The sequence below is a fragment of the Vombatus ursinus genome, unplaced genomic scaffold, assembly GCF_900497805.2.
Source record: "Vombatus ursinus unplaced genomic scaffold, bare-nosed wombat genome assembly UNPS02014830.1, whole genome shotgun sequence".
NCBI classification, from domain to species: domain Eukaryota; kingdom Metazoa; phylum Chordata; class Mammalia; order Diprotodontia; family Vombatidae; genus Vombatus; species Vombatus ursinus.
This window is the reverse complement of record NW_020954608.1, coordinates 51,041,389-51,068,180: the sequence shown is the minus strand read 5'-3', so window position 1 is coordinate 51,068,180 and position 26,792 is coordinate 51,041,389. Positions and strand designations below refer to the sequence as shown.

The following is a 26,792-nucleotide window of genomic DNA, read 5'->3' as shown; positions in this document are numbered from 1 at the left end:
TGTCTAGGTACAGAGAATATGATTAGAAAACTAGCTTTAACTCTCAGTCCCTAAGAGGTAAGGGAGAGAGGAGGAGGAGGAGCTTGTGGCCAGTATTCTCTGCTACTTGAAGGCATCAAAAGGCAGGCTCAGTGGTGAAGGCAGCTGGAGCTTGTTTAGCTGCCTCAAATCAAAAGGACCACAACCAGTGCTCTGTGCTGAACTGCAGGGGTTTTACAAGATATGGCAGGAGGGATTCTCGAAGACATTCCATCAAAATAGAACTCAACTGCTTTCAGCCAAGATAGGAGACTTCAGGTTTAGAAAAGAACAAGACAGCAGAACTTATATCAGCAGAATAGGTGACTTTGGGGTATGATATCAAGGATACCCAGAAAGTATCATTTCAAGGAAGGTATCCTCTCCTTTTCCCCAATCAAAAAGAAAAAAAAAAAAAACCTTCCATCACCATGCTGATATCTAACAGTCCACTATTAAAAATTCATCCATCTGGCCTACAAATTGTCTTTTATTAAAATGTAAGTATCCCTAGAAGTGTATAGTTTCAGCATTTCACTCTTTAACATATTAATGCCAATGAGCTTATCAGATCCTTTCTCTGAGTGATAAGAGGGGAAGGGGATGAAAACCTTTAACCTTTAAGGTATACATAGGGCTAAGGGAAAGGGAGTCCCAGTAACAGGTGGTAAGAATTCATAAAGGAGAAATGAGGTAGGAAGGAAGAAGCAATACTTTTCAAACTTATTTCAAAATTTTGCCTAGAATCAAAGTTAGAGGACAACTAAGCAAGGAATTGGAGAGCTTTATAAGGATGTATAAATCTGTTGACATTTCCTGATTTCTTCCCATGAAATTGGGGGGGGGGGGGGGGTTGCAGAGGCAGAGGCAGAGGTAGTGAGAAATAAAGACAGTACCAAAGACAGAGTTTGCAAAGTTGGGAGAAGAGTGAAATTCTCTCCTTTTCTCCTCTGACACTGCATTTTTGGACTGTTGCAATAGCCTGCTATTTGGTCTGCCTGACACAAGTCTCTCCTCACTCCGATCCATCCTCCATTCAGCCATCAGTGATTTTTCTAAAATGCAGGTCCAAACATGTCATCCTCCCTACTCAATAAATCCAAATGACTCCCTATTCCCTCCAGGATCAAAAATAAAATTCTCTGGTTGGCATGCAAAACCCTTCACAACCTAACTCCCTCCCCCCTCACCCACTTTCCAGTCTTCTTATACCTTACAATCTTATCCCCTTCCCTCAACTTCCATTTGGATCTAATGACACTGGCCTCCTTGTTGTTCCTCAAACAAGATCCTCCATCTCTTGGCTCCAGAAATTTTTGCTGATTGTTGGTTATTCCTGGAATGCTCTCCCTCCTCCATCTCTTGTCTTCCCTGGCTTGCTTCAAATCCCAGCTAAAATCCCACTTTCTACAGGAAACTTTTCCCAAATCCTTAATTCTAGTGTTTTCCCTTTGTTGATTATTTCCTATTTATCCTGTATACATAGCTTCTTTGTACATGGTTGTTTTGGTTTGTTGTCTCCCTTGTTAGACTGTGAGCTTCCCAAGGGCAGGGACTATCTTTGCCTTTCTTTGTATCCCCAGCACTTAGCATGGTGCCTGGCACATGGTAAGACCCTTAATGAGTATTTATCAACTGACTGACTGAAATCTTCACCCTGTGTGAAGTTTCCTGGAGATTGTTGGGTATGTCAACAATGAAAAGAGATGGTCTGATGTGTTCCAGAAAGGATCATACCTGCAAAAGTATAAAGAGTTAGGAAGTGATTGGAGGAGTAATGGCAGAGGTTTGGAGGTAGAAATGCGTGTCTGGTAGGGAATTATATGGGCCAGCCTAAAGAAAACCATTTAAAACAGAGGAATGGAATCAGAGACTCAGCTGAGTTATGGAAGCAGAGCACAGCTAGGTATTATATGTCAGCATAAAGAGGAAAGAAGGCAGGAAATAACCAGATAATAGATTACTTTCCAGTACAAGCGGAAATGATGTCTTCTTTTCATGATTTTGTTATCCATTATACATATTGCCAGGATTGAGGCACTTTCCCAAGGGAATACTACCTCTAGTCCTGCATACAAGAAGAGGTTCAAGTACTAGAAAGGATTCTTAAATGCCTCTCAGAAACTTTGTACCCATGAAGTTCCTGTATGGTGTTTAAAGAACACAGTTAATATGTTTGTCTATATGTATGCCTACATTCAACCCTACAGACCTCATGGAACAGAGCAAAGGAGGAACAGAACTTCAGGTTCTTTCTGGCATCTTTCTAGCTAAAATCCCATTAAATTGTCCTTGATGACCATATCGATTTGCATTCTGCTACTTTTTTAAATGAGTAAGACTTCTTAGCATTGAGGCATGTAATCCCTGAAGAATGGACATATGTCACAACAGCAAAGAGTCTCAGTCTTTAAATGATAATCTCCAACAACTTCTTGGACCATAGCACTGTTCCCTAGAAATGAATGAAATCATTTCTTTAGCCAGAAAGATCCTTTGGAAAAAAACCTGGCCCTTATGTGGGCAAGAATCTGCCCTTTACATAGTAGACTATTTGTCCTAATATAGAGGGAATTAGTCCCCAAAAAATAGGATACAGCTATTTTTTTGGAGCCAGAACAGGGTTCTGGTATCTAGGCCCCAAGAGAGATTAATACTGAAATTTTAATCCATAGAATCATAGGAACTCCCTCATTTTACAAAGGACAAAAATGAGGGTTGGTGATGGATGACTTGTCTATGATCACAGCTGACTACTTGGAGAGACAAGACTACATACCAGCCATCCTGCAATTTTAGTTCAGGTCTTTTCATTCATCATTCCAAGAAATCTAACATCTATCCAGCATGATTCAGTTCTGACACCCCTTTTCCAAGCCCAGATACAAATGCTAGTGTGTGGAATAGTTCATATTTTATGTATTTTGAGAATTGGAGCAAGAGGGAAGAAGAATCATGGCCTGCCTAATAGAAGCTCATATCTTTGGCCTGGTATTAGGAATTTATCTTGTGGATGATGTTCCGTCTTGCCCATATCTTAACCCTTACCCAATACAATGACCTATTTCCCAGCCTTTTTTATATTGGAATATCTTAACACAATGAAAAATAATTCTTCTAGAGTATTTATCTGACATTTTCTCTGTGGAATTTATCAATGACTCTTCATCAGTAATCCTTTTCTCCTTGGGTTTTACAAAGCCTCCAAAACATTTCTCCAAGATTTTCTTTGGGAAACTATTTCTCCACCATGACACATCAATCTTTATTTCCTTTACTGGAATGAATTACTTCATAATCTCATTCCAGTTCTATTTTTCTGGATTGCACTAACTCCTACTCTTTTCTATTTAAATATTAATGTTTTGCTTTCTCCAAGCTAATCACAGTATTTTATAAGCCAAACATCCCAAATCTTCCCCATGGGCTGTAAATCCACATTACTTACATACTTCCTCACAGACTTAGCACAGGTCATGAAAATGGGTCAACAAAGGCAGAGCTTATTTCCTGGTAATTAGAAATGACTCATTTATTCCAATTAGAGCTTTTTGGATTAATGGGATTCCCTGTTACATGAAAAGTCAATAAAATAATCATTAAATGCTTAACTGAATGAATGAATTAATGTGTGAATGAATGAGTCACTAAATGATACCTGACTTCCAGCTACATTGTCAGATCTGATCATAGGAGAGAGGTCCTAGGCCCTTATTTGGTTTGGTCCTCAGACCCAGACCCAAGTTTTTAAAAAGTCTTAGGTTTTGTTTAAATATTCTCAGAGGAACTATTGTTCTCTGAGAAGAACACCAGATGTTGGAAAGCACCATCATTTTCCCCCTAGAGAGGGTTTAATAGGCAAATGCTAAAACCTTAGCTAGTACTATAGACAAGTCAAAAGAGGAGTAAGGACAGATGTATAGATGAAGGGGAGCTAGTAAGGGAAACAAGGTTTCTAGGGTTCTTTGAAAGCAATATGTTATACAAAATCCTCTAGATTGCCAAGAATAGATTCCCTCCCTATATGTCATCTACTTAACATCCCACCATCCTGGAATCCAGGTCAGCTATGTAGTCATTAGGCATCCCTATTATACAGTGACGTTACAGATTGGCAGCACCGCTTGAAGTGCTGAAGAAAGAGCCCAACAAGGGCAGTTTGGGTCAGAGGCCATGGGAGAGGGCAGAGGAACCTGATAAAAACATCATGATGTCTATGGGTGAGCTGACCTAGGAAAAAAAAATGGCTCCTTTTCCTCCCTCTTGCCCCCTTTTCCATTCTTCTTCTTCACTGATCACAGGCCATTGGGCCTCTCCACTTCCACATCTTCACAAACAGGGAGACGGAAGTAGTTGGAACGTTGGAGACGTCTTGGAGGAAGACCAGCTATCTGACGGCAAAGTTCATCTGGAGGGGAAGCAAAGAATGGGAGGTTGATAAATACAAGGAAAGGATAAGGGTTTGTGTCTAAAGGAAACAACAACAATCACAAAAACTCCAGCTTTTACACTCTGACTCCCAATCATGGTCCTAATAAACGGGCCTTTCTATTCTGGAAACTGAGGGATTGTCAAGCAACCAACAATTATTGATTAACGTGCTGACTATGTGCAAAGCTCAAGATAGATACTTGCTTAAAGGATCCCCAGAAACACTGGGATATGGAAGCCAAGAATTCCCATGTCCCATCTTCAGTCTCAAGGTGCTTCTCTTGCAGGTGATTGGCACAGAGCTACTGGGAGCATACAACAAATTTTCTTCTGCAAAGCTCACTATGTCTCTGGTGCAGAGACTAAGCAGCTGAGTCAGAGGAGGCAGTGTCTGTGGTACTCACCCTGCCCACAACCACCATGCAGACCTAGACATAGAGGAGAAGAGAGGTATCTTTGCTCACATAGTGAATGGTCTTGGGCAAGGGTGTGCCGGGAAATGTTTGACAATCAGCTCTCCGGGAAATGCCCGACACACTTTAATGTCCAACAGTTTAATCTGTACTGTTAACATTGTCTCCATCACTTTCTTAAGGCAAGAGCATCAACAAAACAATAAACCAAGCCCTGATTTGTAACCTTTGCTAATTTCCAAAGTGTAAATGCTCACACTGAAAACCATAACCTCGAATCCTCCAGTCTTTCTAAAACCACTCTACCCTTCACCCATGACATTCCACAGACCAAGCAAAACAGAGAGTCTAGTAACTTGAATGCCAACACTCCCTTAGATGCTATCATCAGCTCTGTATATGACTCACTGTGCAATGGGTTACAGCCCCTGCCTGTGCCTCAGTTTCCCTATTTTTTTAAATAATGATTTGCACTTTAGGTCTTTGACTTTGTTGCTCTTCAGTGGGGTCTCCTGACCATAATGACATCTTCCCTCTTAACCTGGGACTCCAACAAATGCCCTTGAAAGACTAGTGAATCACAGGCAAGCATGATGCACAGAGCACTTAATAAATATTTGATGAATGGATGAATATTAAGTTCATAAAGCATATTGTCTCAATCAGGGACCAGGGTGCTCAACCCCATCCAGAAGGTCCTGAAATCTTTGTGTGAAAGTTTTAAGATAGAAAATGATGGTCCAACACAGCATCTCCTCTTTTCCATTCAGTGACCCTGATGGATAAATCCATATTATGCTAAAATCTTTTCTCCTCCACCTATGTCTTCTTGCATCTCACTATCTCTGGGTCAAATGGGGGAAGGATCAAGGAAACATGAATAAAGCATTAATTTGTGGGTGTTAGTATTTATGCTTTCTTTTCTCTAGTTATTATTAAAGTGGAGAGGCAGTGGGCTAAGAAAAGCCACTGGACTTGTACTGATAAGACCTGAGTTGGTATCCTTGCTCTGACATTTATTAGCACTGTGATTTGGAGCAAGTCAATTAATTTCTCTGAGCCTTACTTTCCTCATCCATAAGATAGACATAGTAATACTTAGAGTATATAACTCACAATCATTCTGAGCATTTTGAAAGCCAGAAAGGCACTGTAGCTAGTGGTTAGGGTCAGGAAGAACTGACACACACTGGCCATGTGACCCAAACAAGTCCTATTACTTCTAGTGCCACAGGAATCTCTAAGTCAATAAGCTACTGATAAGTTGTCTATTTGCATGGGTGTGAGGAGTTCCCCAATTAGATGATATCACAGTTCAGAACTAAAAGAAAGCACTATATAAATTTTGGAAGGACTAGGACATTTGCTCTTTGTCTCTCTCTTTCCCATTTAAGGAAATGGAGAAAATAGAATGTTTGCCCCAAGGGCATGGTGATGAATAAGGCTCCTAACTGTAAAGACTGAAGGTGGAGAAAAGAACAGCACAAATCTGAGAGACTCAATCCAGACCCAGGGGATATTTTGGTCATCATCTGGCCCTGAAAAGACGGTATCAAAACTTCAAATTTTTCCAGGCCGGCCTAAGTGAGTAGAGACTCAATGCCCACTCTTCAGAAGCATAATCTTTGGAGGAAGGGGAAAAAGAGAGAAGACTATCATCTGACCCTCCTCTTTCCCATTTATGGAACAAGGAGTCTCAGGTCAAGAAAGGACTTGTGGGACAAATGCCTCTGTCAGAGAAGTCCTCATGCTCAGGAAATAGGCCTTTGGGGACTTACATAAATATTTAGGACTAAAAATAATAACAATAATAGCTTATATTTATATAGCACTTACATGTTTATGTAGCACTTAACTATGTGCCAGACACTGTGCTAAGCACTTTGTAATTATTATCTCATTTGATCCTCAAAATAACCCTGGAAAGCAGACGCTATTATTATCCCCATCTCACAAATGAGTTAAACTGAAGAAGACCGTAGTTAAGTGACTGGTCCAGTAAGTGAGGCTGAATTTAAACTCAGGTCTTCCTAACTCCAGACCCAGAGCTCTATCCACTGCACCACCTCACCACCCTACTAATGATTCTATTATTTCAATTTTGTTTCCCTTCTTTAAAATAAAAGACTTTCCTCAGTTACATTATGAAGCAAATGTTCACAAGTGAGGAGTCTATTTCAATGTATTAGGAGGTACCATGCATGTATGGTCCCAGGTTTCCTGAATGGACATTGAGTCATGAGTGAAAAAATTAGCATAAATATACGTGGACCCTTTGTGTCAGAGGAGTTTCTGAAAAAAGGATGACAGAAATAGGAGTTAGTATTACTACCTTTGGCAGTATTCTGCAGAAGGAAATCTATCTTACTGGGTTTTGACAAACCTGTGCTTCCTACAATAAGGGCCCAAAATACCTTTATCCCTCTCCTCCAACCCTTGGTCCTTATATTACCTTTCATAACCTCATGTTCTTTACAGATGAGCCTGGAACAGATTTCCTTATTGATCATATATGTCCGGCGGAAACTGTCAACATCCAGAGAAATCAAAAGCAGTAAAGGAAAAAGACAAAGACACTGATTAAGAGGGAGAAATAGGGACAGGCTTATCTCAAGAGTATAGCTCCTTCCAAGCCTTAGCCCCCACTCCCACCTACCTTGTTCTTCTCAGACTCCACCCCATCCCACACACACAAACATGCAAGCCTTGGACTTCCCAGAGCTATTCTGTTTCTGTTTGGGAGATGTAACAAAGCACCCATTCACTAAACAAACTCCTTCATTAGCAGACAAACTTGCACATTGCTCCAGAGCTTCTTCCCATGTTCTCCTTTACCTGGTATTGTATCTTTGACTTCAATCTTATCCCACTAGACAACCCATTTTCACTACCAGGAATCTCCTCCTTAACCAAAGTGCCTTGTGCCTACTTCCCTCCAGTTAAGTGACTCAGTCTTGTCATCTTCAGAACTAGTTAGCATGAAAGGCTAAGTTTCAAGATTCTTGCTGTTTCTTTAAGCTTTAAATAAAACAAAATTTCTAGGATTCCCAGTGCCCAGGAGATACTTATGCCATCCGAGCAAATTAATCCTGAGGGTTCTGGGCTCCCTTACTTGACGATGCATACTTGATGGATGCACTGTTTCACTGGCCGACGCACTGTGTACAGGCGAGTACAGGGAAACTGCTCCTCCCGGCACTCTGCAGAAGGACAGCCCAGTAAAAAAGGGGGACTTCAGAAAAGAGGTATAGCCAAGAAATGAGGTCTACAGTTTGGACAGGGTAAAAACTCAGACAGAGCGGTCTGCGCTGTATTTTCTTTGGGGATGAAGAGGACGAGTCAGTGTTTGATTATCTATCTTCTGTCTCACATTAAAGAGATTAAAGTCCCTTGGGTGTTTCTTTTCCTATGGGTGTTTCAGTATCCCATATTATAGCAGTGCCTGCTTTTTCCTCTGAACTATGAAAAGAGCAAATAACATTGAGGGAGGGACTATATGTGTGAATACATATACATATATGTGAATATATTCATTCTACTATTAGGCAGGAAAACATTCTCCATCTCGGTTAAACACAGAGCAGGAAAAAATTCACTAAAGCTTAATAAACAGGAATATGATGACACCCTCAAATATTTTCCTATCTTGAAAACTCTAGACATTCTCAGATGGGAAACTGAATTGTCAAGTGAAAAACATCTAAAACTTCATAGATTATCAGTGGAGGGTGAAGAACTAAGAGGGTTTTTGGTTTTGTTTTTGTTTATTTTATCTATGGATCAGGGGCACAGATGTCAATGGAAATCCCTATCCTAATTGTTATTTGATAAACCAACCAATTACTCACCAAGTGAGGAAATCAAATGCTCTAGGGTAAGGAGTTCTCAACCAGGGATATTGAAAAGCTTTTCAGAAGGTAAAGAGAATATTTATTTGACTGTGTTCTGATCAACATTTAACAATTTTATGATACTAAAAAATGTTACATACCAAATAAAATTTTATTTATGAAAAAGTAATCTTTTTATTTCTTATGTGCATATAAATGATGAATTCTAGAATTTATTTCCTTTTATCTTGAAGAATGAATATGGAGAAAAGATTTTCTGAAAGACAAGGAGTAGGGGAACCAAAAGAGGTTGGGAATCCCAACAGAGAGAAGGGGAATTTCAAAACTATCCAGCTATTGGCCCTGTTTTTCCTCTAAAATGATCTAAATGGGAAAAGGGGGAAGGAGAAAAATAAAATAAAAATCAAGAACATTGAAAATTCAAAATTATGGAATCTCAGACTTGGAAGGGACTTCAAAATACATCTAGTCCAACTCATGTCTAAAGATATGTCCCTTCTACATTATACTCAATAAGTAGTTATCCAGCTTTTTCTTAAAGACACGAAGTAAAGGGGAAACCACTACTTTTCTAGCCAGCCCATTCCACCTTTCAATAGCTCTAATTGTTAGAAAATTTTCCCTTACACCATAAGTTAAATTTGCCTCTTTACAATTTCCACCCATTACCACTGGTTCTGCCTCCTGGGGCTAAACAAAATAAGTGCAATATTTTTTTCTAAATGAGAGCTTTTCAAATACTTGCAGCTATCATGCCACATCCTTTCTTCTCTTCTCCAAGCCAATCATTACCAGTTTCTTTAAGTCATTCTCATATATCATAATCCTGAGACCTTTCATCACCCAAGTCATCTTCTAAGCATGGCCTGACCAGAGCAGACCTCCTTCCACATTGAGATTGAATGATTACTGGCTATTCTTTGGGTCTGACCATTGAACTATTTCCAAATCCACCTATTTTATTGTCTACCCTACATCTCTCCATCCTGTCAATGAGAATAGTATGGGTGACTTGTCAAATTCTTTTCAAGGTTATGTAAACTATATCCACAGTATTATCCTGATCTCTCAGGCTAGTCTGAAATACTCAAAAGATTTTCAATGAGTTGATGTGGAAAACTTCTGATTTGGGAATCCCCTCTGCCTTTCATTATCCCAAGAAGTTACCAAAGATACATAGAGGTGGTAAAGTCTTGTTATTAAGTGGCAAAAGTGGAATTTGAATTCAGATTTTCCTGACTCTAAGCCTTTATGTTATGCTACCTACACCTGTCCAAAAAAAGGAAATTAAGTTAATATGGCATGATCTATTCTTGATGAAGCCATGCTAGTTTTTGTGATCACTATTTTCTTTCTAGATGTTCTCCATCTTTTTAATAATTCATTCTAGAATTTTTCCAAAAATCAAGGTCAAGATTACTGGCCTATAATTTCCAGAATCCATTCTCCTCCTTTTTTTGAAATTTGGGCAACCCTTGCCATTTTCCAAACTAGTGGAATGATGTTTGTCTTCCTCACAATATTTTTAAAGACCATTGACAAACAGCCCAGCAATGATACCCACAAATTATTCAAAAATACTCTCAGAGGTCAAATCCGATTGGTAACTTGAATTGAGAAAACTAGGTGTTTCTCAATTTTTCACTAATTATCTTAGTTAATTACTCTGTTACTAGTTTTTTTTCTGACCTTTCCAGTTCAAATATCATTCTCCTTGTCAGAGAAAATAAAAGCAAAATAATAATTAAGTATCTTTCTCTTTCTATCACTTTCCATTCACACAAAATAGAAATCTTACCCCTTCTTTAATTCCCTTCTTTTCTCTGATAAAAAAACAGCTTTGCTTCTACCTTTACTTAGCTCTTTCTGAGCTTTAAAAATCCTGACAATATTCTTAAAGACTGCTTTTGCATTAATCATCCATTACTTTCCCTTGCTTCCATCTCATGTACATTTAAAAAAAAAATACAAGTTGATCAATGAGCTCCTTGTGAATTAATATTAATCCTTTAGATAACTTACACTTTTCCTCCTCATCAAAATTATTTCTTTCTGGTTTAAGAATTGTGTTCTTAAGAGTTTCTTATACACCCTGGGCTGACTTTCCTTGTAGTATTGTAACCATGGCACACTTTTTTTTTCTCTGAAGTTGTATAAATATCCTGTCCCAAAATCTAAGGTGCATGTCAAACTATGCCTAGTTTTCCTCTCCTTTTTTACCACAAATTCTAAGATAGAATATGTATACAAGATATTTTAGCAAGATACTTTAGTCTCCCACGCTATACTCACAGACAATATTGAGTGATGTGGGACAGGTAGTACAGTTAGGTAGAGTTGAAACTGATTAAATGGCCAAACCCAAAGAGAATCCATTAAGGATTCAATGGCAGTGTGGAAGGGCATCTCCAATGGATTGTTCTAGGAATTTATACTTGCCCCTATGCTATTCAACATCATTAACATTGCCTGCTTCACAGGGGTGGGGAACCTGCAGCCTTGAGGTCACATGTGGCCCTCTAGGTCCTCAACTGCAGCCGTTTGACTGAATCCAAACTTCACAGAACAAATTGTGACCTTGAGGTAGCAGGTTCCCCACCTCTGGCCTAGGACAAAGGCATATATGCCATATCTATCAAATCTATAGATGGCACAAAACTTAGGATACACCATGTAACAGATTTTGGATCCAAACGGACCTTGGCAGGCTAGACATTTTAGAAGAATCAAATACAATAAAATTAATGAGATGAATGAAATGTCTTACACTTGGGTTCACAAATACAAGATGTGAGCAGCATGAACAGATAATCATTGGCCTGAGAAGATCTAGGGATTTTTGTGTACTGCAGATTCACTGTGAATTAACAGTATGATATGACAGCCATGAAAGCAAATGCAAACTCTGAATAGTTTCCAGGACTAGGGAAGTTATATTACCATCATAGTCTGCGCTGATCAGACTTATAACTAGAGAATTGTGATCAATTCTGGGTAACACATTTTAGGGCACACATTGAGAAGCTGACAAGTATCCTAAGGAAAATGACTAGGATTGTGAAGAGTCTCAAGATTATGCCATTTGAGGATCATTTAAGGGAACTGTGGAAGTTTAGCCAGAAGAAGGGAAGACTTAGGAGAGACATGATAGAGGCATGGTAATACATAGGAAAGAACACTGAACCTGGATTCAAGAAGAAATGGGTTTGAGTAGTGCCTCAGTAATGTACCAATGAATCTTACTGAACCTGCTTCCTCATCTTCAAAATGTGGATAATAATTAATCAGTCAATCAATCAGTAAATATTCATTAAACACCTACTATATCGTGGGCTCCACGCTAAGCCCTGTAATACCTATAGCACTCACCTAGCAAAGTTGTTATGACAATTGGATATAATAACACATGTAAAGAGTTTGGCAAACCTTAATGTGCTATATATGTCACTTACTGTTCTAAATAAAGTATTTTAAATAATATTATGTGAAAAAAGGGATTACGTTTGTTCTGTTTGGCTGCAGGGGACAGAAAAAGCAGTAATGGGTAGAAGTTGAAAAGAGGTGGATTCAGAACTGATAGAAGAAAAAACTCCCCAATAATCAGACCTCTCCAAAGGCAGAACGAACTTCCTTAGGGACAAGTGGGCTCTGCTCAGCAGAGCTCTTTAAAAACTGGTTGATCACTTGTTAGGGCCACTTCAAGAAGATTTTTGTTGTGATGTGGGTTAGAGTAGATGCTCCCAAAAGTCTCTTCCACTTCAAATTATGTGACTTCCTTCCTTCCCCCAACCCTCCAAGTTTCTATCCATTTCACCCCAGCAAGCAGTTCTTCTATTTTTTGATAAGAATCAACTCTTAAAGAGGAACTTCCCTCATTAATCTACCTTTTGAAGGATGAAATTGTTAAAATAAGCCAAGAAATCATTAACTGTTCTGCCTTTTGGGGAATGAGAGAATTATGTCTGGATAATCAAAGTTCCAATTTCTACCCTATTGGGCTTCCCAGTCAGGCTTCTGTTCTGTTTCCTGAACTCTTCACCTATTTCTTCTTTCTGTCCTGGTTGTCAGTAGTATACTCTGAGGACAATATCCCTGTTGTTTCTGCTTCTTTAGATCTTTACTTAAATGTTCTTCCCAATATTGTTCTCCCCCACTCAAGGATTTCTTTGTATGAATCTAACCCCTTAATATACAATGCTATTCTGTCCCCATCTTTTTTCCTTATTCTATTCTTGTTAAACAAGGTATACCCTTCCAGAGTCACATTCCAGTCATAGATTTCATGCCACCCTCCAGCTCATTGTGCTCATTATTCCATACTCGATGCATTTGTATATAAACTCCAGAGGCCTTGGTTTTATTTCACGTGCCCTAGAGGAAGTTGATTAAGGAAAGAACTGAAAACAATGAGCTAGAACTTATACCCAAGAGTAAGGAGACAAGAAACAACAGCAGCAAAGAAAGGGAAGAAAAGTAGCAGAGAGAGGCATGCAGGATACACTCATACCTGCACTGGTGTTTTTGTCACTGGAGATGGCTAAAAGACAGAAAGTTTTAGTTAATTACTATCAGTTTCTGATGTTATCTACTCTGCCACTGCTGTGTGGGTGGGAGTAATGGTGGAGGTGGGGGGTTTGATATCATTCAGTTTTTCAGTTGCCTTTACAAACAGCCTATAAAAAGACTGCTTTAAAGACTGCTCATGAGCCATGGGACAGAACCAATTCCAGCAGGATGAAATACTGAATCTATCTTCCTTCTTCCTGTCCTGGGACTTGGGAATAATCATGTGTTGCTAGTGTCTTTGAGCAGTTAACTAGAAGCTTGAACATAATAAAGCAAAGATTCTAGTGACCAGAAAGTCTTTTATCTAGGGATTTGAGTGTGGGGACAAACAAAAAGATGGAACGCTGGTGGAACTGTGTATTTTCACAAGAATATGATTCTTTCCTATCGGAATTATAGAGTTAGGCTTTGTAGCATATGGCTGAAGAGAAGATATGGTCATTTTCCTGCCACCATTTGACTTGGGCCAGAGGTAGGCAAAGAATGAGTTTTGGGCCTCAAGAAAGATAAAGCAAAAAGCTCCATGATTGATTAGAGATCAGAGTACCATCAGGAGATACCTAGAAGTTACCAGGTAGTATGCTTAGGAGAATCCTAGTTCTGAGAGTAAACTAGAATTATCACAGCATGGGAAAGAGATCTTTAATTCTCCATTTGGGCACTGACTTTCTGTATTAACCTTTTAATCAGCCAAGCTAGAATGATCTTGGTCAAGGGGGAAAACCCTCCCTGATAGACTGAATCCAGAGTAGGTGTAGTTAAAGAAGGTATCTACTTGAACAATAAACATATCTATTTTGGTCCCTGTCCCTTCACACTTCTGGGGAAGTCCCTGGGTTTCCAAAGCCACACTTACCCTGATCATCTATGGAAGGCACAACATCAACAAGAACTGCAAAGAAAAAAACAACAGTGTGTATGTGAGGGGAGGAGGGAGAGCATGGGGTGATCTGTAATGCTGGAAGAAAGAAAAGAGGAATGCTACAGTTAAGGAAGTTGTCTGAGAAAATAAGGCTAGGTTTAGGGTTTAGTTACAACGGGTAAAAATTAAACTAGCTGTGAATACTCACTAAAGAGAGGTCCAACTTACTGATAGAACAGTTCCAATTTGGCTATCAAGCTACTTTTGAGTTCTCTTTCTCTCTCATTTTGAATTTGTGGCACTCCATTACCCTCCCTTCTCTCATGCAGAAAGATCATACTATAATAGGTTTAGGACTGTAAAGGATCTTAGAGGTTATATAATCTGAGCCCTTTAATTTTCCAGGTGAGGAACCTATATCCCAAGGAGCCCAGGTGCCATGTTTCACTGCATAATAGTCACAGATTTTTATGCCAATTTTTTTTTGCAAAAAAGTGGGGTACAATCATTATGTAAAGATTTTTTTTAATTGTGCTGCATTACTTAAAAATCATTTGTTATTGCTAGCAGACAAACTGTTTTGCTGGCAGACAAACTGTACAGTTTAGCTAGCCAGGGAAGATGTAAATCTTACCATATCATATGACTTACTCATGGCAGCTTCGCCTGCTCTCCCACTCCCCTTGCACCTACGGCTCTTCATTGGGTTGAGTGACAATACCATTAGTACTGCAGCACTCTAAACAAACCACACAAGTCAGCTTATGGACAATGAGCCTGTGTTGAGAATTCTAGGCTTGCCACTCACAATGTATGAGACATAAACGCGTATCCATATGCACTGGGGAATACATTGCTGCTCTGTTTACCTTTTAAGCAGTATGACAAACAGAATTATACCATGTGACAATTACACGATGAAAGGTTAGAAACCAGTTTTTGGACTGAAAAAAAAAAACAGGGTGTGGCGATTATGAGGTGGCGACAATTATGCGGTGAAACACAGAAATAAGTAATGGGAGAATAAGAATATTCTCAGCATAGAGATCTAGAGATCTAGCTGCCAGATTAGAACTCACCTGTGTCATCTGTTGGGGGATCATTCACCACCAGATCTGAAATATTCCAAGTCAGATTAATGTACAGGGACAGGAGAGGGGAAATTCTGAGAAAGAAAACAGGCAAGAAGAATAAACAATGTCTAAAGGGAGGCCTAAAGAACTAGGGAGAAAGAAATAGGATCTTAGGGGCAATTATAAAGTAAACCCTGGGAGAACTGGCTGATACTTGGGAGGATTGAAAACCTGAATGGAATGGAAAGGATAATCAGAATAAAGCTTGGCTTCATCATCTAACAAAAAGTATTTACATGCATTTAAAATATCTTAATACTCTCCACTTTCACTTTTCCTTTTGCAGAAGTCAGCTCCAATTCTACTCCTAGTACAACATTAGGAGATGGAAACTTACTAGGATCATCTGTAAATGTCTCTTGAGTTGTCTCATCTGGAATAAAGAAAAAGGATGAATTTTTCAAAATCATTCCTCCAAGTGGTTCCAATATTCTCCACTCTCCCCACCTCTGCCCCCAATCTCACCCTGAGCCCTTTCCCCTGATCTTTGAACCCTACATGTTATTAATACCATTTCCTCTCCTGGGACTTCAGAAGACAGGAGATCATGAGAACTCATTTAATCTCCCTTATGGAATCATGAGAATCACCAAAATAACGTTCAGAGAATGCTTTGTGTGTTTTCATGGGGGAAAAAAAAGCTTAGGAAAAGTCCACATGTAGTTATTTTCACTTCAACAACAAATTCACCAAATTGTTTGCCAGCTATGGGGGAAGTTCATGAGGGAAATAAAGAGTATTCAAATAACTTTAATACAATGTAGAAGGAGGTAAGTTTCACCAAAATTTTTTTTTAAAAAAAAAAGCTACAATGGTCAACAGGGCAAGAAGTTGCAAAAGAGTCAAGTAAGATAAGGACTGAGAAAAAGGTCATTGGATTTGGTGATTAGGAGGTCTTTGGGTAGAAAAAAATAGGTTGAGAGGAAAAAGAGGCATCCGATCAGTCAGTCAATAAACATTTATTAAGTGCCTACTATGTGCCAGGCATTGTGCTAAGCACTGGGGATACAGAAAGAGGCAAAATGCCTTCAAGAGCTCACTGTCTAATGGAGGAGACAACAAGCACGAAAATATGAACAAACAAGCTATATAAAAGATAAATAGGAAATAATTAAGAGATGGACAGAACTAGAATTAAGAGGGGCTGGGAAAAGCTTTGTGTAGAACATGGGACTTTAGTTGGGATTTATAGTAAACTAGGGAAGCTAGTTGACAGAAAAAAAGAAGAGAGAGCATTCCAAGAATAAGGGACAGTTACAGAAAATGCCTGAAGCCAAGCAATGGAGTGTCTTGTTCATGGAATATCAAAGAGGCCAGTGTCACTGAATCAAAGAGTATGTGGTGGAGAGTAAGGTGTAAGAAGACTGTAAAGGAAAGAGTGGGGTAGGTCATGAAGGGCCTTGAGTGACAGGATTTTGTATTTGATACTGGAGGCGATAGGGAGCCAATGTAGTTTACTGAGTTGGGTGCAGAGGACGGTGACATGGCAGACCCACCAGCAGACTATTGCAATAGTCCAGTGTGAGGTGATGGGGGATTGCACCAGAGGAGTGGCAGTGTCAGAGGAAAGAAGGGAACATATTCCAGAGATGTTGCAAAGGTAAAACTGAGAGGTCTTGGCAACAGCTCAGATATGGGGAGTGAGTGATAGTGAGGAGATGAGTATGACAATTAGATTGTGAGTCTGAGAGACTGGGCGCACGTTACTATAAGTAACAAGGAAGGTAGGAAGTGGGAATGGTTTAGGGGGCAAGATAATGAAATCTGCTTTGGACACGTTGAATTTAAGATGTGTCCTAAAGAACCAGTTAGAGCTGTCTGAAAGACAGGTGTAGACATGAGATTAGAGGTCAGCAGAGTTTCAGGCAGGATAGGTAGATTTGAGAATTGTCAACATAAATCTATGAGAGCTGATGAGATCACCGAGTGAAGTCATGTAGAGGGAGAAGAGAACAGGGTCCAGGATAGAATCCTGTGGGACACCTAGAGTTAGAAGGCATGATCTGGATGAGCGTCCAGCAGAAGAGACTGAGAAGAAACAGTCAGATAGCTAAGAGGAGAACAGGAGAGACTGATGTCCTAAGAACCTAGAGGGAAGAGTGTATCAAGGAGAAGAGAGTTAGATGACTCATTTGAAAAATTCAGCAGTGAAGCAGAAAAGGGAAAGAGGGAGAGATTAAGAGGACCAGATCATGTTTCCAGGCTAATGTTTAAGAAATAGTAGGTAAGAAGAGATTCATGATACATGAGACAGGATAACAGCTAAAGGAAGATTCTGGTGGAAGCTGAAGAAAATAGAACAAGAATACAAGTAGAGGGATTTAGCTTTTGTCAAGGACAGGGCTGCTTTGTCTTCTGCGATGAAAAACAAATGGATAATGGTGATGAAAAATTTTGAGGAACAGAGGAAGGAATTAAAATAGCTTGTGGAACGGCCTTAATCTTCTCAGTTAGGTAGGAGTCTACCTCATTTGTCCTAACTGTGGTAGATGGGAAGTGGGTACAAGTTGAGGGTGAAAGGAGAAATGAGAGAAAAGAAATCCATCAATAAATATTTTTTAAGCATCTACTAAGATTCGAAAGTCACTGTCCTTGGGGAAGCTAGTCAGCACAGAAGATAAAGCACTGGTTGTGAAATCAGGAGGACTTGAACTCAAATACAGCCTCAGGTACTGACTAGCTGTGTGACCCTGGGCAAGTCATTTTACCCAGACTGCCTTCAAAAAGAAAAGTCACTATCCTTAAGAAACATATGTTCTATTTGGGAAAACACATAAAGATGATACAAAATATATACAAATTAAATACAAGAAAATTTAAGGAGATAAGAACTAGCAGCTGAGGGGATCTGGAAAGATCTCCTGTAGAAGATGGCACTTGAGTTGAGCTTTGAAAGAGACTAAGGATTCCAAGAGGCAGAGATAAACAGGGAGTGCATTTCAGGCATAAGGGCCAGCTTATGAAAAGGAATAGTGGAATCAGATAGGACAGAAAGTAGACCAGTTTGTCTAGAATGTAGAGTATGTGGAGGAGAGTTGTAACTTTATAATACATCTGAAAAAAAGTAGGCCACAGCCAGATGGCTAAGGGCTTTAAATGTAAAAGAGAGGAATTTGTTTTTAATCCTGAAGACTGGACAGACATTAGAGATTCTCAAGCAGGGAAAAGACATAGTCAGACCTGTGCTTCAGGAATATCAGATTGGCAGTTGTGTGGATGATGAATCGGACAGGGGAGATGCTGGAGACTGGGAGACCAATTATGAGGTTGTTGCAATAGTCCAAATAAAGCATGATAAGAACCTGAATAAAATACTAGCTGTGTGAGTGGTGAGCAGGGAATTTATGCAACAGGGGTTGCGAAGGTAGAATCAATAAAACTTGGCAACTGATTGGTTATGTTGGGGTTAGGGAGAAAGAAGAGCCAAAGATGACTCTGGATTGCTGGAAGAATAGTGATACCCTTGACAGAAGTAGGAACCACCCTGGGGGTAGATGGAGGGGAAGCTATTTCATTCTGAACTCCTTACAGCCATGGGTCCTTACCTTCACCATGATCATTTTTAGCTTTTCTATTACACCTACCTCTCCTTCCACCTCTCACCCCTTTCTCACAGAATTTTTTTCACCAACTCAACACTACTGTTTGCCTCTGGAAAGGGTATGTCAATGAACACTCACCATCCCTGAATTCCCAAAACAAAACACCCTTCCTCAGCCACTACTCCCTTAATATATGTTGTTTACCACTATTCTCCCTGAAGATAGAAACTGTTTCACATTTGTATTGTTTCCCCAGCACTTAGCACAATGGTTGGCACAAAGAACATACTAAATAAGTGCTTTTTTATTCATTCATTTATTTGTTCATTCTAGTTATGACAGAGGAGAGTTTGAGAAAAAAAGTTTTGTTTTGTATATGTTGAGGTGAAATTTGGAGAAGAACAATTATTGTGGGAAATGAGATAGGAAAAGGATATACTACAAATATAGTAGAATTGTCAATCTGTAGTGAAGTCTGTAGTAAAGTTATATTCCATAAATTTCTAGTAAAAAGTGAAATCATGTCAAGGTTTTAGCTTTCTTCAATGACATTCAGTAGCCCTAGAACAGGAACAAATATAAGATGTTGGGAGTTAACTAAGAATAGGAATTCTAAGAGATAAGGGCTTCTAAAACAGCAGCTAGTAAAACATTAAAGTGGCTGACTATGAAGTCAAGATTACCTATTTAGGCAAATTAATACAGGGCATGGGGGATGGATAACAAAATAGTGATAAGTCAAGAGATAGATGAATAGTAGGTTTAATTCAGGTTAGAAAATGGAAGAGGTAGAAGGATAAGTGACATGGTAAGAGAGCAGAATTTTAAAGTCCTTTCTTGGAAGTCTAATCAGTGGTGATGGTGTCTAAGGTTTGCCTATTATGGTTCTGTGATTTCTTAATAGGTGACTGGAATGGAGATGACCAGTTGTGTGGTCAGGTTACCGTAAGAGTTGTCAATAAGAACATCAAAGTCCCCAAGGATGATGGCAAGTGGAAAGCACACTTGATTTGTATTGAGCGACTTGGATCCCATCTCTGACACTTACTACCAGCGTAACCTTGGGCAAATCACTTAACCTCCCTGGACCTCAGTTCCCTCATCTGTAATATGAAGGGTTTTGACTAGATAGCCCCTTTAGTCCCTTCAGTTTCTAGAGCTATAATTCTATGATCTTATGAACTGCTAAAATCCTTGAGAAAGATAGAGATCAGCAATACAGATGGAGAAAAGGTTTGACTTTGTAGATGCTGAACGACTAAGAAGATTGTGTAATTTGCTCTAAGGGTCTTAAAAAATATATTCCACTTGTCTGCAAAGGATAAAATATAGCCAATCCTAAAGACAAAAGAGTAAACTAGACAACCTTTTAATACCCCTCCAATTCTGAGAATTCTATGTATAGAATATATAAAGTAGATAGCTGATAGTAACAGTGCTTTACATATCTGACTTCAGATTCTATTAAATGAAAAATCCTTTTGCAGAGATCCTTATTCTTTTGATACCTAACATTGGATTGAATATGAATTTCAATGTTATATAAAGATATGTGTTCAAATTTAGGGTCTGTTAATAACTACTGTGTAACACTGGGCAAGTCACTTAACTGATATCCGAGACTCAGTTTACTCACTTTTAAACTAAGGGAGTTCAATTATATAATCACCTAAACCTGTATAGTTTCTACTCTACATCCCATAGGTTTAAAGTTTGATACAGTTTGCTAAAGGTTCTTTTGACTATTTCTTGGCGACTGCTGTTGGGGTGTTAGCAGTGGTGATAGAGGAGAAACTCTGATATTGCTCAAAAGTGCCTCCCTGTCACAGACTATGGAGTTATAATTGCAAAAGGAAATATAAAGTAAAAGCAGGACAGGTCCTAAGATGGTTTCTGTTACTAGGAGCAAACAAACCCAAAAAAATGTCTGAAATTGTTAACAATATTATCTCATGTTACGAATTTCGCCTACTTGAAAACTGAAGCATGGAGCAGCTAGGTGGCGCAGTGGATAGAGCACTGTCCCTGAAGTCAGGAGGACCTGAGTTCAAAACCAGCCTCAGACCAAACACTTGACACTTACTAGCTGTGTGACCCTGGGCAACTCACTTAACCCCAATTGTCTTAAAAAAAAAAAAAAACAAACCTGAAGCAATTTTGGCATTCTGTCAAACTTGCTAAAATCAAACTCTGTGCATTTTCCCATCAATATGGGAATTATCTGATCCCTGTATTTAGAAGTAATCTATTCCTAGTCACCCTCAAGTCTCTTGGGCCACTCTGATCTCTTTGTGTACTTCATCAGATTTTAAGTGTTATTTGTGTATATATTTCACCCTCCTCATGTGTCTACAAGCACTTTGAGGTGAGGAACTATGTTATGTTTCATCTTTGTATCATTAGGACCTAACATAGTGTTTAACATTGATAGAATTAATTTCACTTGAGTCCATAACATAGCCAATGCTGCCCACTAGGTGTCAGTAAATTCACACCATTTAACTGTCTTCTGCAAGCCTTTTGCTTGTTTGTTCCCGGCTCAGCTGATCACAGCCAGACAGGACATAGGACAGTTGTGGGAAAAGATACGGGAAATAAAAATAAAATACTGAAGAGAGAGCCTTGTCTTGTTCTCTGACTATTGCTAATACTGCAGAAGGAAATATACTTAGACTGAGATCCAACGCAATCCAATTCAATCCAATCCAACAAGTATTTATTTATTAAACCCTTACTATGTGCAAGACGGGAGGCAGAGTGGAATAGAGAGAGGATTGGCCAAGGAGTCAGTGGTTCAAATCTCGCCTCAGACAAAAACTAGCTGGAAGTTTTTTAAGACTATAATTTATGGATAAGTTGTTTATCTGCACTGAGCAGAGGCTGTTTCTACACCAGAAGTTCCCTACACCGATGAAATTAAATGTCTAGTACAAAATGTATACATATACATATACATATACGTATACATATACATATACGTATACATTTCGAAGGCATTGGGGACACAAATACAGGGTAAAAGTAATGGGACTAAAGTTCATTCTATAAGAATTGCTAAAGGTCCAATGAATCTTAGGGCTGTTTAGGATATAATCAAAGTTATAGACCACTGAGATGTAAACTTTTTCCACAAAAACATAGCTCACTCACAAAAACAGAGGCATGGATCAGTTGGAGCTCAGAGAAATTGTGAAAATCCTCATTCAAACTTAGCAACAGATGTAGTATATGGTTTCAGGCATATCTCCGTATCTCCCAAGATTTGAATTAATCTGTCTTCTTTTATCAGTTCTCAAAGAGGACAAGAAAGACGAATGACTGCATAAAAATACAATGTCCAAGTTTTTCAGATCTTCTATGCCAAAGATCCATTTTTAGTGTCCAATCGTTGAGATACTTTTTCTCATTTTTTGAATTCTGACTGTCACACTGGGAATGTGCATTTTCCTGCTTCTGTAAAGAACTGACTCTTAAGTAACACAAATGGAAACTTCTTATTTTCTTTCTATTTTTCTGTTTTCTTTTTACTGAGGTCTGATTTGCTATTGACTGATTGATTTGTACGCAGTAAGTAAATCAAGGGAGTCAAATATCTTCATTAACAGTAACAAAATGGGGCAGCTAGGTGGTGCAGTGGATAGAGCACTGAAGTCAGGAAGACCTGAGTTCAAATCTGGCCTCAGACACATAACACTCACTAGCTGTGTGACTCTGGGCAAGTTACTTAACCCCAGTTGCCTCAACAACAAAAAAAAAAAAAACCAGTACCAAAAGAATCCTTTCCTCATTTTTTTTCCTCTGGACCTATTGTCTACTTCCTATATCAGAGGAATGGGGAAAGATTAACAAAGCGTAGAATGGTCTAAGTCCTTTTGGACATTGGGAAAGTCACCTGACCTCTCTGTTCCTCAGTTTCCTCACCTGTTGTACTAGATGACTTCTAAGTTCTCCCAGCAGTATATCAATGATCTTACTTCATAATTATACTGAGTAGCCTAAGAAGGGGAGGGAAAGGAGGAAGAGTTGAACATTTTTTGATTTACCAACTCTGAAGAAGAGACATTTACCTCCTGGTGCTGTTTCCAGATGTACCACCACTTACTTCACAGTTAGACCCAAGAAAACTTTTCTTTTTAAAAAAATAAAATAAAATTCTATTGATATAGTTTATTTTAATGTCACCTATATTTCTCAATGTATCCCAGTGAATTTCTCCCTCTCAGAAAGTTATCTCTTATAATAAAAAGTTTTTTTAAAAAGAAAAAAGTTTAGCAAAACTAACCAAGACGTTGAAAAAGTTGACATTCTCTGCAGTATTCCACACTTACAGGCCTCTGCTTCCTCAAAAAGAGACAGAGATGCCTCTGAGAAAAATTTGTACTCTTTCTCTGTGGCTTTGTTTCTCCATTTGTCACATTCACATAATAATCCAATGGTTTTTGTCTGAAATAGTTGGCCAGCCAGTTTTCCTTGGAAAATCAATCAATCAACATGTTTTTATTAAGTACTTTTTATGGGCTAGGCACTGGGGATACAAGACCAAAGAATGAAATAATGCTTACTTGCAAGGAGTTTATTTGCATAGGAAATGTAAGAGAAATAGATAAAGGCAGAAGAACAGAGTAAAAGAGATGTTCCTGAGAGAAGGGTCTTTGAATATGTAAAAGAGCAAGAGATGTCATGGGGAAGGAATGAGATTACAAGAGCTAAGAGACATTTCAGTGTCTACAGGATGCCCTCTCCCACTACTCACCAATATATCTGCTCACCAGGGGTATAATCTGTTGGACTCTTACCAACCACTCCATCATTTCCAAATAGAATACAGAACAAGAGAGGACACTTACCTCCTCGCTGACCATTAACTCCCAGTAGAATCCAATCTACGAGAGAAAGAAAGGATTTGGATAACTGCAAACAACAACATTAAGTTCCTTCTGTTTTAGTGACATACCAGGTGATCACGGGACAAAATTGTTCCTTAACTTACTATACTGAAGACTTTACAGCCATAGAAATTCTTCTCTAGTAAATCTTACCTGGAGAGAAGCAAGGAAACTAACCTTTGTTTTACAAGTGTGAGGTCCACTCCCAGTTGTTAATCTCTGCACTGACCTCCTATGAAGAGTTTTTCCTTCTGCATACATAATGTGCACACTTATTCATGTGTACTGTATGTATGTATGTATGTATGTATGTATGTATGTATTCGTGGGCTTATGAGGATACATGTTACATTCAGGAAGAGTTGTATTTTATAGTATGTACATATGTTTCATGTGTGACCTCCTTGCTCTTAAATGTTTGTGTGTCTACATATATATATCTCTGTGCTTATGTGTGTATGTTTTTGTCTGTCTTCTCTCCTTATTCAGTGTGCACAAATCTGAATGGGTGTTTTTCCTTCATTTATGTATGTTTGTTTATCTGTCCTAATAATACTATATACAGCCTTCAGTGGACCTTTTTGCCAGCCTAGGGTTATGTCTATTCACATCCCTGACTTTCCCTTCCAGACTTAACCTTTTATTGCTCCCCTAGCTAGGAGTTGTACTGATTTTTGTACCAGGCCTTGATAATACTACCCTCTACATACACAAACACACACAAACACACACACATACACACACACACACACACACACACACACACGCATGCACTCGCACGCTTTGGAAATAGACACCTTACAGAGAATATGAAAAAAAAAGGGGGGGATGACTTACCACAGGGGATGAAGAGTGCAATGAGGCACAGCAGAAGCTTGGGTCCCAAAGGCAGCATGTCTGTGGTGGAAGAAAGTGGTGAGGTGGGAGAGACTAAGAGAGAAGGGAAAAGGGAGAGAAGAGGAGTAAAGGAGATAGCAGCATCTGACTCTGGAAGAGGATATTCTAGCGTCCCTGTCTCTCTCACTGGCTGGTCTCTTCTCATATACCGTTCCCCACTTTGTCCTTAAACTCCCACTGTTTCATCCTCACTATCTTTTATCCATCTCTTCTGATTTTTTATTCTTGTTTCTCCTGTGTCTGTCTTTTGTTTACTATTCTTTGTTCTTTTCAATCTTTCCTCTTTTTCCATAAAGTAAGACAGCTTTCAGTACGCCCATCAATCAGTCCATCCTTGCTTCCTCCCACCTATAGCCACTTCCCCATCTTGCACAGTTTCCTCCACTCCTTGACACCCAGTTCTCCTTGATTTCTTACATCTTTCTCCCTTCCTCTGCTTCCTTTCGTGTCTCTTCTTCTCCTGAACCTCGAATAAAGTAACAAAATTTGCCCTCCCACCACTTAAAACTTAGTGATCACCACCTCCCCCATTCTCTCTCCCTTTTCAGGGCCTCAGACAGCAGGACAACTCACTGGATGCAGTGATCTGTCTTTTCCTACCGTCTTCTTCAGCAGTTGAGTATGTCTTTACCCTTTTTCAGTCAGTCCCCCCTTTGGCTGGGGAATAAGACAAGCAGGGCCACTCCCCAGGAAGCATTCCAAGTTTGGCTGTGTCTGAAAGAATGAAGTAGAGAGAGGGAGGAGAGAGGGAGGAGAGAAAAAGAGAGAGAGAAGAAGCAGGATGGAGTGTCATAATGAGTATGGAATGAGAAAAGGGGAGGGAGGGAAGAGGGGAGCTTACACTTTCAATGCAAAGGTTAGGACCATAATGATCCCATTCTCTGGTGTATGAGCCCAACCTAGTAATGAATCCAGAGCAGATGTGTGTCATTCACAGCCTCTGGCCCAATCCCTCCTTTTGTCCATAGGTCCTTCTTATCTAGTGAGTTCCCTTTCACTCTTTAAATTATTCGCTAAATAAAATCTGTATCTCTCTGTGCTCCTTTAAATAAAAAAAACCTCCCCTATCTTTCTGTTCTCTTTGTCCTTTCTATTATACCTCCCTCCTACCACCACCACCCCTCTCTTCCCTCATATCTTTTATTTCTATCTTCTTAGTCTCTTGCTTCCTTCCTTATTTCAAGTTTTATGTCTTCTAGACCGTTCTCAATTCTCTTCCTGGAAATTGCCATACTTCTCTGGGAAATGATTGGCTGACTCAAGGTTAAGTTAAAAGTTGAGAAACAGGCAATTGCAAAATTCTGCCCAAGCACCATGATAGGGCTCTTTGGGAGGGCATGGCAGCCCTATCTGTCAGGACTGATCATAGTTTCAACTTAAACTGAGCATCTTGGATTGTGGAACCCTGCAGGCACAATGTCAAGGGCAATTTGGAGATCATGTGCATTCTGTCACGTTCTCTATCAAAAACACAATCAAAAGTGTGTTGGATTTGAAGTCAAGAAAACCCAGGTTCAAACATTGGCCCTGGCATTTACTATCTGTGTGAATGATGGAGATGGGATTTGTGTTTGACCCCTAAAAGGAAAAGACCATGTCTTTGGGACCTGGACCCCAAAGCCCCTGAACCAAGTCTCTGGAGTTTGACTCAAGCATCCGACCTCTCCCAGTATAATCCTTTTAACTGCCCTTTCATTGTGGGCCTCACTGTCTACACCTGGCCCACCGGCCCACCCCACATTACTTGCCATTCCTTGATCCCATCCAAATCTTTCCACAATCTTTTTCCCTATAAAAAAAAAAGTCAGTCTTGTCCCTACCAAATGCATAGATTCTTAAAATCCCACCCTTTTCTATTGGTGACACAATAAACCTTGTCTCTAACTGAAAGAAGGCTTGAGTGGTCAAATTCTTTTGAGGCAGACTCAAGCCCTTTTGCCCTTAAATTTCAGGATTCCCAATACTCCTAGACCACAATATATGGTTCCCTGACTGGGAAACTGCCCAATCTCCTCAAGCTCTTCTCTAGTCAAGACCAGAAGGTATGTAAGCCTCCCCTCTTTCTCTGTCTCTTTCTCACTCTGCAGTTGGGGTTGCTCTCCAAGCACCTAGGAAGGCTGGGAAGTGCTTTTTGGGCCTGAAGCTCTCAGGCTCAGAGAGTTATGAGGCTGTCAGGTCCAGCGGTTCAGTTTA

At 39.4% G+C, this 26,792-nt stretch overlaps 1 protein-coding gene across 1 annotated transcript; it reads right to left on the bottom strand.

Moving 5' to 3' along the window:
* Positions 1-3,532: 3,532 nt before the first annotated feature.
* MFAP5 (microfibril associated protein 5) lies at positions 3,533-25,072 on the bottom strand. The gene is made up of 10 exons (XM_027838519.1): positions 25,017-25,072; positions 24,540-24,599; positions 23,664-23,699; positions 15,612-15,647; positions 15,221-15,256; positions 14,136-14,171; positions 13,221-13,250; positions 7,975-8,062; positions 7,315-7,388; positions 3,533-4,426 (listed from the first exon to the last, which is right to left on the bottom strand). The coding sequence occupies exons 2-10, from the start codon at positions 24,595-24,597 to the stop codon at positions 4,314-4,316; spliced, it is 507 nt and encodes a 168-aa protein (XP_027694320.1). The 5' UTR covers positions 24,598-24,599; positions 25,017-25,072; the 3' UTR covers positions 3,533-4,313.
* Positions 25,073-26,792: the final 1,720 nt, after the last annotated feature.